General features: G+C 44.5%; 1 protein-coding gene across 1 annotated transcript in view; it reads right to left on the bottom strand.

The window, feature by feature from the left end:
- Positions 1–8,695: 8,695 nt before the first annotated feature.
- Positions 8,696–13,131, bottom strand: part of IPO5 (importin 5) — a 45,258-nt gene continuing 40,822 nt past the window's right edge. Inside the window, exons 24-26 of the mRNA XM_056861713.1 lie at positions 11,812–12,040; positions 9,811–9,952; positions 8,696–8,834 (exon numbers count right to left, since the gene is read on the bottom strand). Of these exons, the coding sequence (XP_056717691.1) occupies positions 8,748–8,834; positions 9,811–9,952; positions 11,812–12,040 (458 nt within the window). The 3' untranslated portion in view covers positions 8,696–8,747. The remainder of the gene's footprint in view (positions 8,835–9,810; positions 9,953–11,811; positions 12,041–13,131) is intronic.

Here is a 13,131-nt window from a genome sequence, read left to right as displayed (position 1 = left end):
CAGTTGTAGAGCATGCGCTCTACCTGGAGAAGGTCCAAGGTAGTATCCTCGGCATCAAATAGGTGTTGGGGAAGATCTTCTATGCCTGAAACCCACCAGACAACACTCACCTAGATAGGTCTGTGATCCTAGACTGCAGAAAGCTCATTCGTCAGTAATTAGTCATGCTAGAATGTGACAAAGCTGGGACAGACTCACAACTTTTTGGGGATCAAAGTTACTTTTGTATTTGACAGATATACTCTGAGGGAAAGTAGCTGGGGAAGGAGCTGTGACTCAGTAGCAGAGCAGCTGCTTGGCGTGCAGAAGGTCCCACGTTGTATCCCCAGCATTTCCGGTTAAAAGGATCAAATAGAGGATGTGAAATGCCTGCACCTGAGCCCTTAGAGAGCTGCTGCCAGTCTGAGTAGCCAATATTGACCCTAATGGACCAAGGGACTGATTCACACATATTCATAAGCACCAGCTGTCCAATTCAGAATTCTTGGACACAACATTCTGCAAAAGGAATATCCACAACAAGCAATTTATTTTTCTGTCTTCCCTGCTAAGCAGTGATTTAACAGCATACTTTCATTAATGTGTGCTATGCTAAAAACATGCCTCCATCTGGTGGAGAAACAGAATGTAGCCACTGCAGGAATATTTTTCCTTAAAATTCTAGTCACTTCCAGATTTTCCTAGAAATACCATGAAAATTCCATCCAAAACTATTGTGTATTTTAGTAATGTTATATTTCCATTTTCTTTGTTATCTCATTTTCTCTTAATAAAAAAGAAAATTCCATCCAAAACAAGTGTGGGGGGTCTTCCTCAAGTATACGTTAGGACAGACTGGTATCATTTCTGGATTTTATAACTAGATCACCAATATTAGTTTATATAACACTAACTTTATAAAAGGATACAGCTCCCTTATAATAAGAGACTTATTAAAAGCAAAATTCTTCCCTCCCACATAATAAATTTTCAAATATAAGAAAAGGGTGAAAAGACTGCTTATTTTAGATGCATGCATTATATGCACTATAAGGAAAGTTTTTGCATAGTCCAAAGTTAGGCTGTTGAGCAGGAATCTCAGGAATGTGAGATAGCCAGAGAAAATGTCGTTTGTGGAAGGCATCAAGGAGAAAAGATTTTAAGCAGAGATAAAACAAAGCAAGGGAGGAAAGGCTACAAAGAGTCGGAATGAGAACTGGTAAAAAATGGAACAATTTAGGATTTGAAAGAGAAATCAAGACTAAGGAAAAATGAGAAAATGTGGGAAGTCACTAGGGAGAAAATAGTCTAGTAAACAAAATTAGCAGGTATAATGTATAAACAGAAAGTGATTCAATTTCATTTCATTAATGTGAAATAGGAAGTCTATCAGTGCTGCACCAACCATACTTAAACCTTGTCTCTTGGAGTAATAAGTTTGTCCTCATGAGTTTTTTGGGTGGGTGGGAAGTGAGGGGTGGGAAGAAACCAGTAATAGCTGAATCCTGAAAGCAAAGTAGTTCCAGGTTTTGGTTGGCCCTGGGCAGGGAATACTTGGGGGACACTCTCCTCTCTCTGCCCCCCCTCACATTTCCCTGCCCACTCTCCTGTATTCTCTGGGAGCCCCACTGCTGGAAAAGTCACTGCTACTGACCTCTTGTACTCCCTTGCAGTTCAACAGCAGAGGAAATAAGTGTTGCGCTTATCTGTAACTGTTGTTCGTAGAGTGTCTTCTGTGCAGGCACATGCTGGCCACGGAGGCCTTTCTTACAAGCTTCTAGAAGCTTCAGAGCACCCAAGGAGCACTCGTTTCATCATGGCCACAAGGCGATTCCCACTTAAATGGTCACGTGACAGGGGTGGGGCCAGCACTCCTTCCCTCAGTTCTTAGGCAGATCATGAGAGGGCATCTTGGCAGTCTTCTGGGCATGGAGTAGGGGTCACGGGGGTATGGGGGGGAAGTAGTTGTGAATTTCCTGCATTTGCAGGGGTTGGACTAGATGACCGTGGTGGTCCCTTCCAACTCTATGATTCTCCCTTCGCCACTGTGGAGGCAGAAAAACAGTGTTGCACTTACCTGTAACTGTTGTTTGTTGAGTGGTCTTCTATGCAGGCACACATGGGACTGCGCAGGCGCAGGCCAGCCACGGAGATTAAAAAGCTTATGGAAGAGTCGGCTCCCTAGGAGCGCTCCCCTCCCCCCCGTCAACGACCAAGACTTAACGACTTTTTTCCCTGCCCAACGGTCACTTGACGGGGGTGGGGGGAGCACTCTTCCCTCAGTTCTCCAATCGCCGCCACGGGGAGTACACTCTTTTACGGTGACAGCCCACAGCGGGGAACGAGGGAGGGATGTGTGCCTGCACAGAAGACCACTCAACGAACAACAGTTACAGGTAAGCACAACACTGTTTTCCATTTTCGTGGCTTCTGTGCAGTCCCACATGGGAGAATAGCAAGCTCACTTACTGTGGAGGTGGGTGTGTGATGGTCAACGAAATAACGCATTCAACACTGCTTTCCCCACAGCTGCGTCGGCTCTGGAATCCACGTCCACTGCATAATGCTGGATGAAGGTCATCGGCGTGGACCACGTTGCAGCCTTACAGATCTCAGCGATGTCTCCTGAAGAAGCGAAGGTTGCTGATGCTGCATGACCCCTTGTGGAATGTGCATGCAGGTGTAGTGGGCAGTCTACCCCTGCTGTAATATGCCAATTTGATGGTCGAAACTACCCATCGTGAAAATGTTTGTGTAGACACTACCTTACCTTTATTTGGGCCCCTAAAACAAATAAAAAGGTTATTATCCCTTCTGAATGACCTGGTCCTATCTAAGTAAAAAAGCAGTGCCCTGCGCACATCGAGTGAATGGAGCTGTCTCTCAGACGGGGAGTCTGGGTTAGGAAAAAATACAGGTAATATCCTGTGAAAGATGGGACTTGGACACCACCTTAGGAAGGTAAGTCAGACTAGGCCGAAGGACCACTCTGTTGGGAAAAAATTTGGTGAAAGGCGGGTCTACCCTCAGGGCCCTGAGGTCACTAACCCTCCTGCCGAGGTTATGGCCACTAAAAAAGCCGTCTTGTAGGACACTATGGAGAGGTCACCCAAAACCATAGGTTCAAAGGGTTTAGTCGTCAGGTGTGATAGCACCAATGATAAACTCCATTGATGGATAGGAACATGCACCTGCGGAAATAAGTTTTCCAATCCTTTTAGAAACTTTTTACATAATTTATTGGAAAATAAAGAGGCCGCATTCACACCATCATGGCATGATGAAATTGCTGCCAAATGACATTTGATCGAAGAATTAGAGAGGCCGGAGTCCTTTAAGGACAAAAGGTAGTCAAACACAGCCTACAAAGAGCAACTTTGCGGTTCTATCCCTTTCTCCATAGCCCATTTGGAGAATCTCGTCCATTTGTGAGCGTATGCCTTTCTGGTAGACGGCTTACGTGATGAAAGTAAAACATGAGCTACCCTATCAGACCAAACAGTTACCCCTTGATCATCCACGCCACTAGGTGTAACGAGGAGGGATCGTGATGAAGTACCCTTCCTCTGGTTAGGAGGTATGGGGAGCTCGGAAGGCTGATGTAATTGCATTTGGTCACGTTCCAGAGGATGGCAAACCATGGCCTCTTTGGCCAAAAGGGTGTTATCAATATCATGTGTGATTTGTCCTGAAGGGCTTTTCCTATTACCCTGTGTATTAAGGGGATGGGTGGGAAAGCGTACAGCAGTCTACCTGACCAAGGCATTTGAAAAGCATCCCCTAGGAACCCCACCTCCGTCGCTGCCCTTGAGCAAAACAGTTTGCACCTTGCATTCTCGCTGGACGCGAAAAGGTCTACTTCTGGCCAACCCCATTGGTGGAAAATAGGGTGCAAAAACCGCAGGGGGATGGACCACTCGTGGTCCTCGGACGTGTCCCTGCTCAGGGCATCTGCCGTGACATTGGAACAGCCCGCAATATGAATGGCCGAAAGGGACACATGACGCTTGATTGCCCACTCCCACATAAGGGTAGCCTCTCTGCAGAGAGCTAGTGAATTGGTGCCCCCTTGCTTGTTTACGTATTTTGACGTAGTGTTGTCCGTGGCGATGAGAACGGCCTTGTTTGCAAGGAATTCTGAAAAAGAAGAAAGGCCGTATCTAATCGCCTTCATCTCTAAAATGTTAATGTGCTGATTAGCTTCCTTTGGGGTCCATCGTCCTTTAGCTAAGGGATTCAGTGTGGGGGCCCCAACCTCCTAAAGAGGCGTCTGTAAAAATTTGAACCTCGTGAGAGCTGACACCAAAGTCTACACCCTTGAGAAGGTTACGCTCCTCCAACCACCAACCCAAAGATTTGATGACTACTCTAGGGATAGACAATTTTTTCCCTTGAGGATCCACATTCATTGTAAAGGCTCTTAAGAACCAATTTTGAAGTGGCCTCATGCGGAGCCTTGCGTAGGGGACCACAGCCGTGGTCGAGGACATCAGCCCTAAGAACTTCTGAATTGTAACTGCCTTCTGGAACCTCTGTCGTGTGAAAAATGTCACCAGTTTCTGTATCGATCTAACCCTGGTTAAAGGCAGGAAGGCAGCATGCAGGTCCGCATGCAATACTGCACCTATGAAATCTGTAACTCGGGTTGGAGTGAGGCGTGATTTCTGGAAATTAATGACTAAGCCCAGGTCTGCAGGAGTACTGGTTGTGATAATGACTGACCGTGACAGTTCATGCTGGGAATTAGCCACCAGCAGTCAGTCATCTAGGTATGGGAATATGCAGCAACCTTGCAGTGTCAGGTACCCTATCACCTCAGCCATGACCTTAGTAAACACTCTAGGAGCTGGAGATAACCCAAAAGGTAATACTGCATATTTTAATTGATTCCCGCACATGAGAATCTTAAATATCTCCTACAAGCTGTATGGATGGCAATGTGGAAGTATGCATCTTTTGTCCAAGACTGCAAACCACATATCTCCAGACAGTAGGGGCAAGATCTGCTGTAGGAACGTTCTGAACTTGCGTACTTTCACAAATTTGTTCAGGGCTCTCAAATCCAAGACGGGTCTCTTTCCTCCTCCCTTTTTGTCAATCAAGAAGTACCGGGAGTAGAATCCCATCTGATCCTCAGTGGGCGGGACAATCCGAATCGCTCCCTTCTGTAAAAGGGAGCTGACCTCATCTAACAACTCTTGTTGTAGTACCCCAGTGACAGCAGGTTGAGACATACTCACAGGGAAAGAGGAGAATACCCCTGTTGTATTATATTCAATACCCAGGAGTCATTCGAAATCTGTGACCATTTACTGTAAAACTGAGAGAGACGGTTACCAAATATTGGAACCGCAGAACAAACAGTAACTGAAGAACAATCAGTTAGTCATGCCGAACCTTTCTTATTGGTTTGTTCTGGGGGGGGGTAACCCCCCTTCCTGCTCTTCCCTCTGGGGTTGTATCTTTTACCTTGCTGAAGGTAAAAGATACTGTATCTTGCTGAAGGTAAAAGATACTGTATCCTTGCTGTATCTTTTATCTTGCTTACCTTCCTGCTCTTCCCTCTGGGGTTGTATCTTTTACCTTGGTAGTGCGGCTGGGATTGTTGCTGCCGCTGGTAGCCCCAGGACTGGTTTCTACTAAACTTGCCAGTATAGTAGGACTGAGGCTGCCTATTGTAAGGTCAAGGCCTGTATGAGGGGCCACAGTGTTGGGTAACCCCCAAAGATTTAGCAGTAGCGTTCTGCTTCCGAAGGTTGTGCAACACCTCATTGGTTTGTTCGCAGAAGAGGGCCTTTGCATCAAATGGCATATCTTCAATTCTGGCTCTGACATCAGGCGTTAGAGATGACGCCTGCAACCAAGAGTGGCGCCTGAGCACCACACTCGAGGCTATGGCCCTACCTGAGCAGTCTGCCATATGTCTAGAAGCAGCAATCTGAGTTTTGCCCAGTTTTTTACCTTCTAATTGAATGGAAATCAACAGAGCCCTTTTTTCCTCAGGCAGGGCATCAATCACTTCTGATACTCTATCCCATAAGGACATTTGGTATCGGCCAGTCAGTGCGCTGAAGTTGGCGATTCTAATGCCCAGCGCAGCCGAGGAGTAAAACTTTCGCCCTAGACTGACAAGCTTGCGCCCCTCCTTATCAAGGGGAGCGGAGTGTGACCCAGATTTATATTTTGCATCTAAAACATCTGTAATAATAGAATTGGGTGGAGGATGTTTATATAAAAACTGACATTCCTCATCTACCCTGTACAAATTTTCTATCTTTTTGATGGATGCTATTACTGATGCAGGTTTAATCCAGGTAGCCATAGCTATCTGTTTTATACCTTGAACCAGTGGTAGTTTAGCTGGACCTGATTCAGAACTAAACAGCACCCCCATGATGGGGTCAGATGGCCTGGGATCTGTTTGTATGGTCATTAGCCCCAACACTTTGGCCATACGGACCAGAAGCTCCGAGAACACTTTTATGTTCTCTGTAGGGGATATTGGGGTGGGATCCCCCACCGTATCCCCCGGAGAAGGAAGTTCTGATGCATGATCAGCTTCATCACAGGAATCTCTGTCCTCGAGGTCTTGCCTGGGCCGTGAAGCTGACGCACAAGCCTCACTGACGTCGGCCCCTGCCGATGTCGACGGCCATAGGGACTTCTCGTCCCAAATCAGGCATGGGCTGCGATTCCTGGCATTGTTGCCTTCGCGGATCCCTTGCCCTCGAGCCTGATCATTTTGGTGCTACCCCGAGCTGCAAACGGCATCGGTGCTTCGATAGCTGTTGCCGTTTTGACGTTGGTAGCCGTCGCCTACTTCATGACGTCGGTAGCTGTCGCCCCCGGCATGACGTCGGAAGTCATCGTCGTCATGGCGTCGGTAGTCATCGTCGACGTATGGACACCCTCCGTATGGGAATGGTGTGTACCACGGCAGAGGGCAGAAACTCCTCGGGTTCCAGCCTTGGAACTGGAGCCGATGATCCCAGTCTTGGACCTCCGTCTCCAGTAGGTCTTCTGGGTCAGACGCCATAATATCGGGCACCTCCAAGTCCTCTTCACCCGAGGATGAATCAATAACCTCCACCCCCGAAGGCAAGGGGGTAGGGGGGAGCCTTAAAGCAGTAGCTGCCACAGTTTGCAGGCTCTTGTGAGGGCTATGGCCCCGTTCCTTAGAAGAGATGGTATGAGGGGACTTAGATCTGCTCCTTGGGGACTTTGAGTTTCCCCTGGATGGCTCCCGATGCCTCGGTGAGCCCGGTAACAGGGGTGATGATTGTGAGATATCTCTCCGCCCCTCTTCAGATGATGTGGCTATGATCGGCCCCACCGGTGCTGAACGAGTAGAGCCCTCTCTTACAACGTCCGTGCCCTTTGATAAATGTTTACTTTTGTGTTCCTTCGCCGGTGGTTCTGATGAAGCCTTAGGATTTTCTGTCATCCCCTTAGATCTCTTAGCTGGGGGATTACCAGAAAGCTTCCTGGTATCAGGCTGGAAGGCTTTCTCATACAGTGCTGCCTTCAATTTTTTGGCGCGATCTCGGTGGCACTTGTCTGTAAGCAAGGAGCAGCGTCTACATGATGCCACTATATGGCCTTCTCCTAAACATAGAAGACAGTCCTGGTGTTCATCAGTCAAAGCCATTTTTGTGCCGCAAGAGTGGCATTTTTTTTAAAAGCGCCTTTTTTTTGTTTTTGTTTTAACAATACTCTTCTTTAATAAAAGTATTTCCCTAGTGGTAGGAGGCAATTCAGTAATTCTGTTTTACCTCAGTCACTACAGGGAACAACTACTAAACACTGTTCTCTCCGCGGTGGCAGAAAGAGAACTGAGGGAAGAGTGCTCCCCCGCCCCATCAAGTGACCGTTGGGCAGGGAAAAAAGCCGTTAAGGCTTGGTCATTGACGGGGGGAGGGGAGCACTCCTAGGGAGCCGACTCTTCCATAAGCTTTTTAATCTCTGTGGCTGGCCTGCGCCTGCGCAGTCCCATGTGTGCCTGCACAGAAGCCACGAAAACGTACCTATATCGATAGAAGCCCACAGCGGGGAAAGGAGGGGGGGATGCACACTATTTTCACTGAATTCAAACAAGAAACCACACAGCACTGCACTTTTACACAAGCTTTGTATTGTATTTCAATGTCATTTATTGAGGAGTGGATGAGATACTGTCAGACATGCCAAAGACACTTCACATTCAAGGGCTGGGAGCTCAATGGCTTTCTTCATTGAGTCACTACACAAGCCTGTTTCGGAGGATTGAATGCGATATCGATGAAGTCTTCATGCTCGATGTTGTCGTCAGGTTTTCATCTTTTAATCTACTGGTTTGATGGGCAGAAGGGTGTTCTCTACCCTACAAAAATACTCACACTCCAATACATGTTAACACTAGAGGGTAAAAATGCCTGTAATCTGTTATAATGGGAGTCTACTGAATACCTGGTCTTAAAGCTGTCTTAATTTGTTTATACGTAATGAAAATTCAACATGTTTTCCCTTTCACCATCATGTGGCTGGTTCATACCATTAGAAAAATACTCTTCAGTGCTACTGCAGGGTTTACAGGGAGCTCCTTCAGTGCTGAGGGGTAGAAATTCATTGCAACACCCTTTGCAAAGCGTTTCTTCCTGTTGCCACTGCCTGTGGGTTGCAGAATGGCCTATGTGCACTACAGTTTTCTCTCTTAAAAACCAAACAAAGAAACCTAAACCAAAGGGTAAACGTTTATTTGGAGTTTTCTTGCAGATGATAGTTAAGGCCCTTTACGCAGAAGTCAGGAGCTCCTGGATGGCTGCCTGCTGCTCTGCACTGAGCTGAGATATGCATTCTGTCCATAGCCCACCAGATGTCTAGAGAATGAAGGGGGAAAACAAGTGGTTAAGCTGAAATATACATACATATACATCCTTTTGAAACATTAGGGGGGAAATTCTACCCTTAAAAAACACAAAATCTGTTCATTTCAAAAGGTATCTAAACTCATCTGAAGAAGAGTTGGTTTTTATATGCCGATTTTCTCTACCTTTTAATGAGAATCAAAGCGGTTTACAATCTCCTTCCCGTCCTTTCCCCTCAACAGTCACCTTGTGAGGTAGGTGGGGCTGAGAGTTCTGAGAGAACTGTGACTAGCCCAAGGTCACTCCACTGGCTTCATGTGTAGGAGTGGGGAAACCAACCCGGTTCACCAGATTAGAGTCTGCCACTCAGGAGGAGTGAAGAATCAAACATGGTTCTCCAGATTATAGTCCACTGCACCTAACCACTACACTACACTGGATGATTAAGGTTGAGAAGTCAAACCAGCAGTAAAAGGCTTAAAGAGTTATTCATTGAAAAGACAGAAATGTTACAGCACTCTCAACATTCTTGCAGAGATTTGTTATCTTCTACAGAAAACACATGATTCTAGAATACTTGAGTGGGAAGAGATAAACCAGCTAGAAGTGAGGTTTAAAAGATAACCCCACTAATCCCTTTCTCCTTGCCATAAGGAAACTTCCTTACTTCTGGCTTCTGCTAAATGTAAAAATGTGGATCTCGTTTGATTCGCCTGTCTTCCTTGGGCACAGATATTTGAAATACTTGATGACTCTGCAACCACCACCAAAATATGCCCCCTCCCTTCTCCCATTTGCTATTATAAAATAGTTATATGCTGCTCACTTCACAGAAAGCTTTGTGTGAAATAACCCACTGGACTATTTCAATTACTGCAAAGGATACTTGAAAAACTAACTATTATCTATTCTTTCTGCTCAATCACTTGGGGGGGGGGGAGCTTATAGTGATAAAATAACCCTTGTACACAAAAATATCTGTATTCACCTGCACTTGCCGAATTACGTTAGCCAGTCGTTTGGTGCATGGATCTTCATGCTTGATTGCTTCATTCATTTCACCATCTGCAATTATACTGAATATTTTGGGCAGATTAGAGTTGTTGGGGCCCAGGACAATTGGATTATTACTGTGGGAAAGAGGAGAAAAGAATTGTCAGTCCACATGAATAAAGATTTGCAAGATAATTAAAGCTAACAGCCTATGTTAAGTAAGACCTGAGATTCAGTTCCAAGTTGCCTTTAGAGACAGACATTAATAACCAGAGCTGCCTGAATAGCCTGATCTCATCAGAGCTTGGAAGTGGTCAGCCACCAATAGTACTTGGATGGGAGACCACCAATGAAAACTGCAGAGAAAGGCAATGGCAAACCACCTCTGAAAAATCCATGGTCCCAGGTCATCATGAGTCCCTTGTGACTTGATGAAACACTATTATTTTTATTGTGTGTATGTGTGTGTTGTCACTTCTGACCTATGGCGATCCTATGAATTAATAACCTACAAATTAACGTGCTACTGTTAACAGCTTTGCTCAGGTCTTGCAAACTGAGGGCTGTGGCTTCCTTGATTGAGTTAATCCATCTCATGTCTGGTCTTCCTCTTTTCCTGCTTCCTTCAATTTTTTTCTAGCATTTTTGTCTTGCCTTCTCATAATGTGACCAAGGTTTGGTCATTTTAGCTTCTAGGGAGAATTCAGGCTTGATGTAATCTAGAACCCACTGATTTGTCTTTTGGGAGGGTCCACGGTACAGTAATGAGGAATGCTATAATATGACTTATCTTGATCTTGGTCGCCAGCAACACATCCTTACACTTAAGAATCTTTCCTCAATATCAACCTCCTTTTGATTTCTTGGTTGTAGTCTCCCTCTTGGGTGATGATGGAGCAAAGAAACAGAAAATCTTGGAACAATTTCGCTTTCTTCATCAACCTTAAAGTTGCGTAATTCTTCAGCACACATTACTTTTGTCTTCTTGATGTTCATCTGTAGTTCTGCTTCGGAGCTTTCCGTTTTAACCTTCATCAGTAGTCATTTCAAGACTTCGTTTGCTGCCAGTAATGTGGTGCCATCTATGTATCTCAAACTGTTAATGTTCTGTACGCCAATTTTCACTCCACCTTCATCTAATCTAGTTTTCTTTATATGTTGTTCAAGAGAGAGGGTGATAAAATACATCCTTGTCTGACATCTTTCCCTTACACAATAGTTGATTGAACAGGATTTCATGCAACTTTACGTACAAAGGCTAAAGTAAATGAAAGAGCCCTCACTGGAAGCCATATTACTTATAAATATTTTAAATAAAGATCTAAGAGTATTTAACATGTCATGCCATTTAAGGATTGCCTAACAGGTGAGCTCCCTGGTATCTCCAGTTTAAAATAACATTGCTGATTTGTACTTGCCTGATTTACAGTGCAATCTTAAAGGGGGGCGAATGCACTCAGGGAACTGACTGACCTTTACGTCAGCGCATCTCTGAGATTCGCCAGGGCCAGTTATTCTAGTGTAGGCGCCCAGCACTGCTCCGCCGCTCTCGGGAACCGGCATAAGCAAGGCGTAGGCCCCTGTGCTGGCGTGACTGTGGGGCATGGCTGGAGTTAGTTGGCTCCCTTAAGCCCTTTCAGCCTGGGAATACCCCATCGGAGGTGCAAAGTTACACCAACAAAAAACATGGCATAGCCCACAGGTGCCAACTGTACTCAAAAATCAGGTGAGAAACAGGACAGTGGTGAAATACAGAATACATAGAATACATACAAGGGGGGGGAAAAGACATGTTTTTGTACCCTGCAAGATTAGACATGGCAAATACACAATGGGTTAAGATGGAATAGTGTTTGAAGTTCTATGTTCAACAGATTTCTTATGCTGTCAAAAAAAGTGAACTCTAAAAACTGCACTAAAAATTGGATAGATAATGCAGACAAGTGGGAATAAAGTCTAGCAACAACTTGATGCTTCAACTGCATTTTCTACTTACCTCTCTATTAAATCACACAAGTAATTGAATGTATGGACAGCTTCTTCCTTGTCTTCATGCAATGGAAGCCATGATAACCAATGTGGCAGTACTTCCTCAACATTTATACAGTCAGGCTTGAATTTCATGATCTTCCCAACTGCTGAAATGCAGTTCTCTGTTGCATTGATATTCTCTTTGGCTTTTGCATCTGTTGCTTGAATAACTCTCACCAGTAATGGAAGCGCCTCTGACAATGTAACATTTGAAAAATTCACATTCATATACAAATACTGAAATGTTTCAATTGAAAATAACTCATTTTACAACAGGCTGTGAAAAAGTTAGATATATGCATAAACTTTAAAAAAATAGGTCTGTAAAACAGCATGCAAAATGCCAGACTACCAGTAGCTACTTTCTGGATATTAATGAGTTTTAGATGTATTTAGGAGTCTATTTACATATTTTAAAAATGAATGTATGATGTCTACGGACTCATACCAATGGTTTGAAGTGTACAGTATCGCATCAACTTTTGAAGAGCCTGTCTAAGTACTGACAAAAACCACAACAAGCATCTTTCCTGGCAAAGTAAGTCTGAAATGACACTGTTGCTGAAGCTAATGGCTTGGATCCAGAATAAATTTTCCGTCAGTGAGTAACTTTCCTGCCTTGTCCTTCCTATTGCAGTACACTGATCTTTACAAAGTCCTAATATCCTGGGGGATAAGGGACCCTGACGATCTACACGAGATGGGTCATCAGAAGGAAAGGGGAATTACTGGAAATTGCCTATGTCATCTAGATCCAGTAAGTTAAACACGACACTGCATCTCATGATTGAGTCTGTATGACAGAAAACTTGAAAAGCACTTAGTCCCAAGTAGCAAAGTGCTTTTGGGCTGTGGTAACTTGGATTAATAGGTTTGGGGTCGTGTAGGAAGATGTACCCTAATGACAGATAAGAGTTCAGTAAAAAGCTTCACTGTGTCTAGAGATCTAAAAGTTTCAGAAATTCCAGGAATTTTCGTTAGTCAAAAATTGTTTTTCCTCCCTGAAAAAAAAAACACACACACAGAAATGTGGGGGGAAAACTGAAGCATATGCAATACTAACTTTCCTATCAAACCAAAACCTATTTATCTGCTTTAACAAGATAAAAATGTATAATTTGTAGCTTCATTAACATGTAAATATATTTTACAGAAGTATAGAACTGTCTTTGTTTTCTAGAAGCAAAATTGCTAATATGCCCAACAGTAAAGTGAAAGAAAGCTGTGAACTGCTGCATCCTGTGCCCTCTTAGCAAATTTCATTTATTCTGAAAAAATATATGAA

Source organism: Euleptes europaea, chromosome 16 (assembly GCF_029931775.1).
Source record: "Euleptes europaea isolate rEulEur1 chromosome 16, rEulEur1.hap1, whole genome shotgun sequence".
Classification (NCBI taxonomy): domain Eukaryota; kingdom Metazoa; phylum Chordata; class Lepidosauria; order Squamata; family Sphaerodactylidae; genus Euleptes; species Euleptes europaea.
This window is presented reverse-complemented; position numbering and strand designations above follow the sequence as displayed.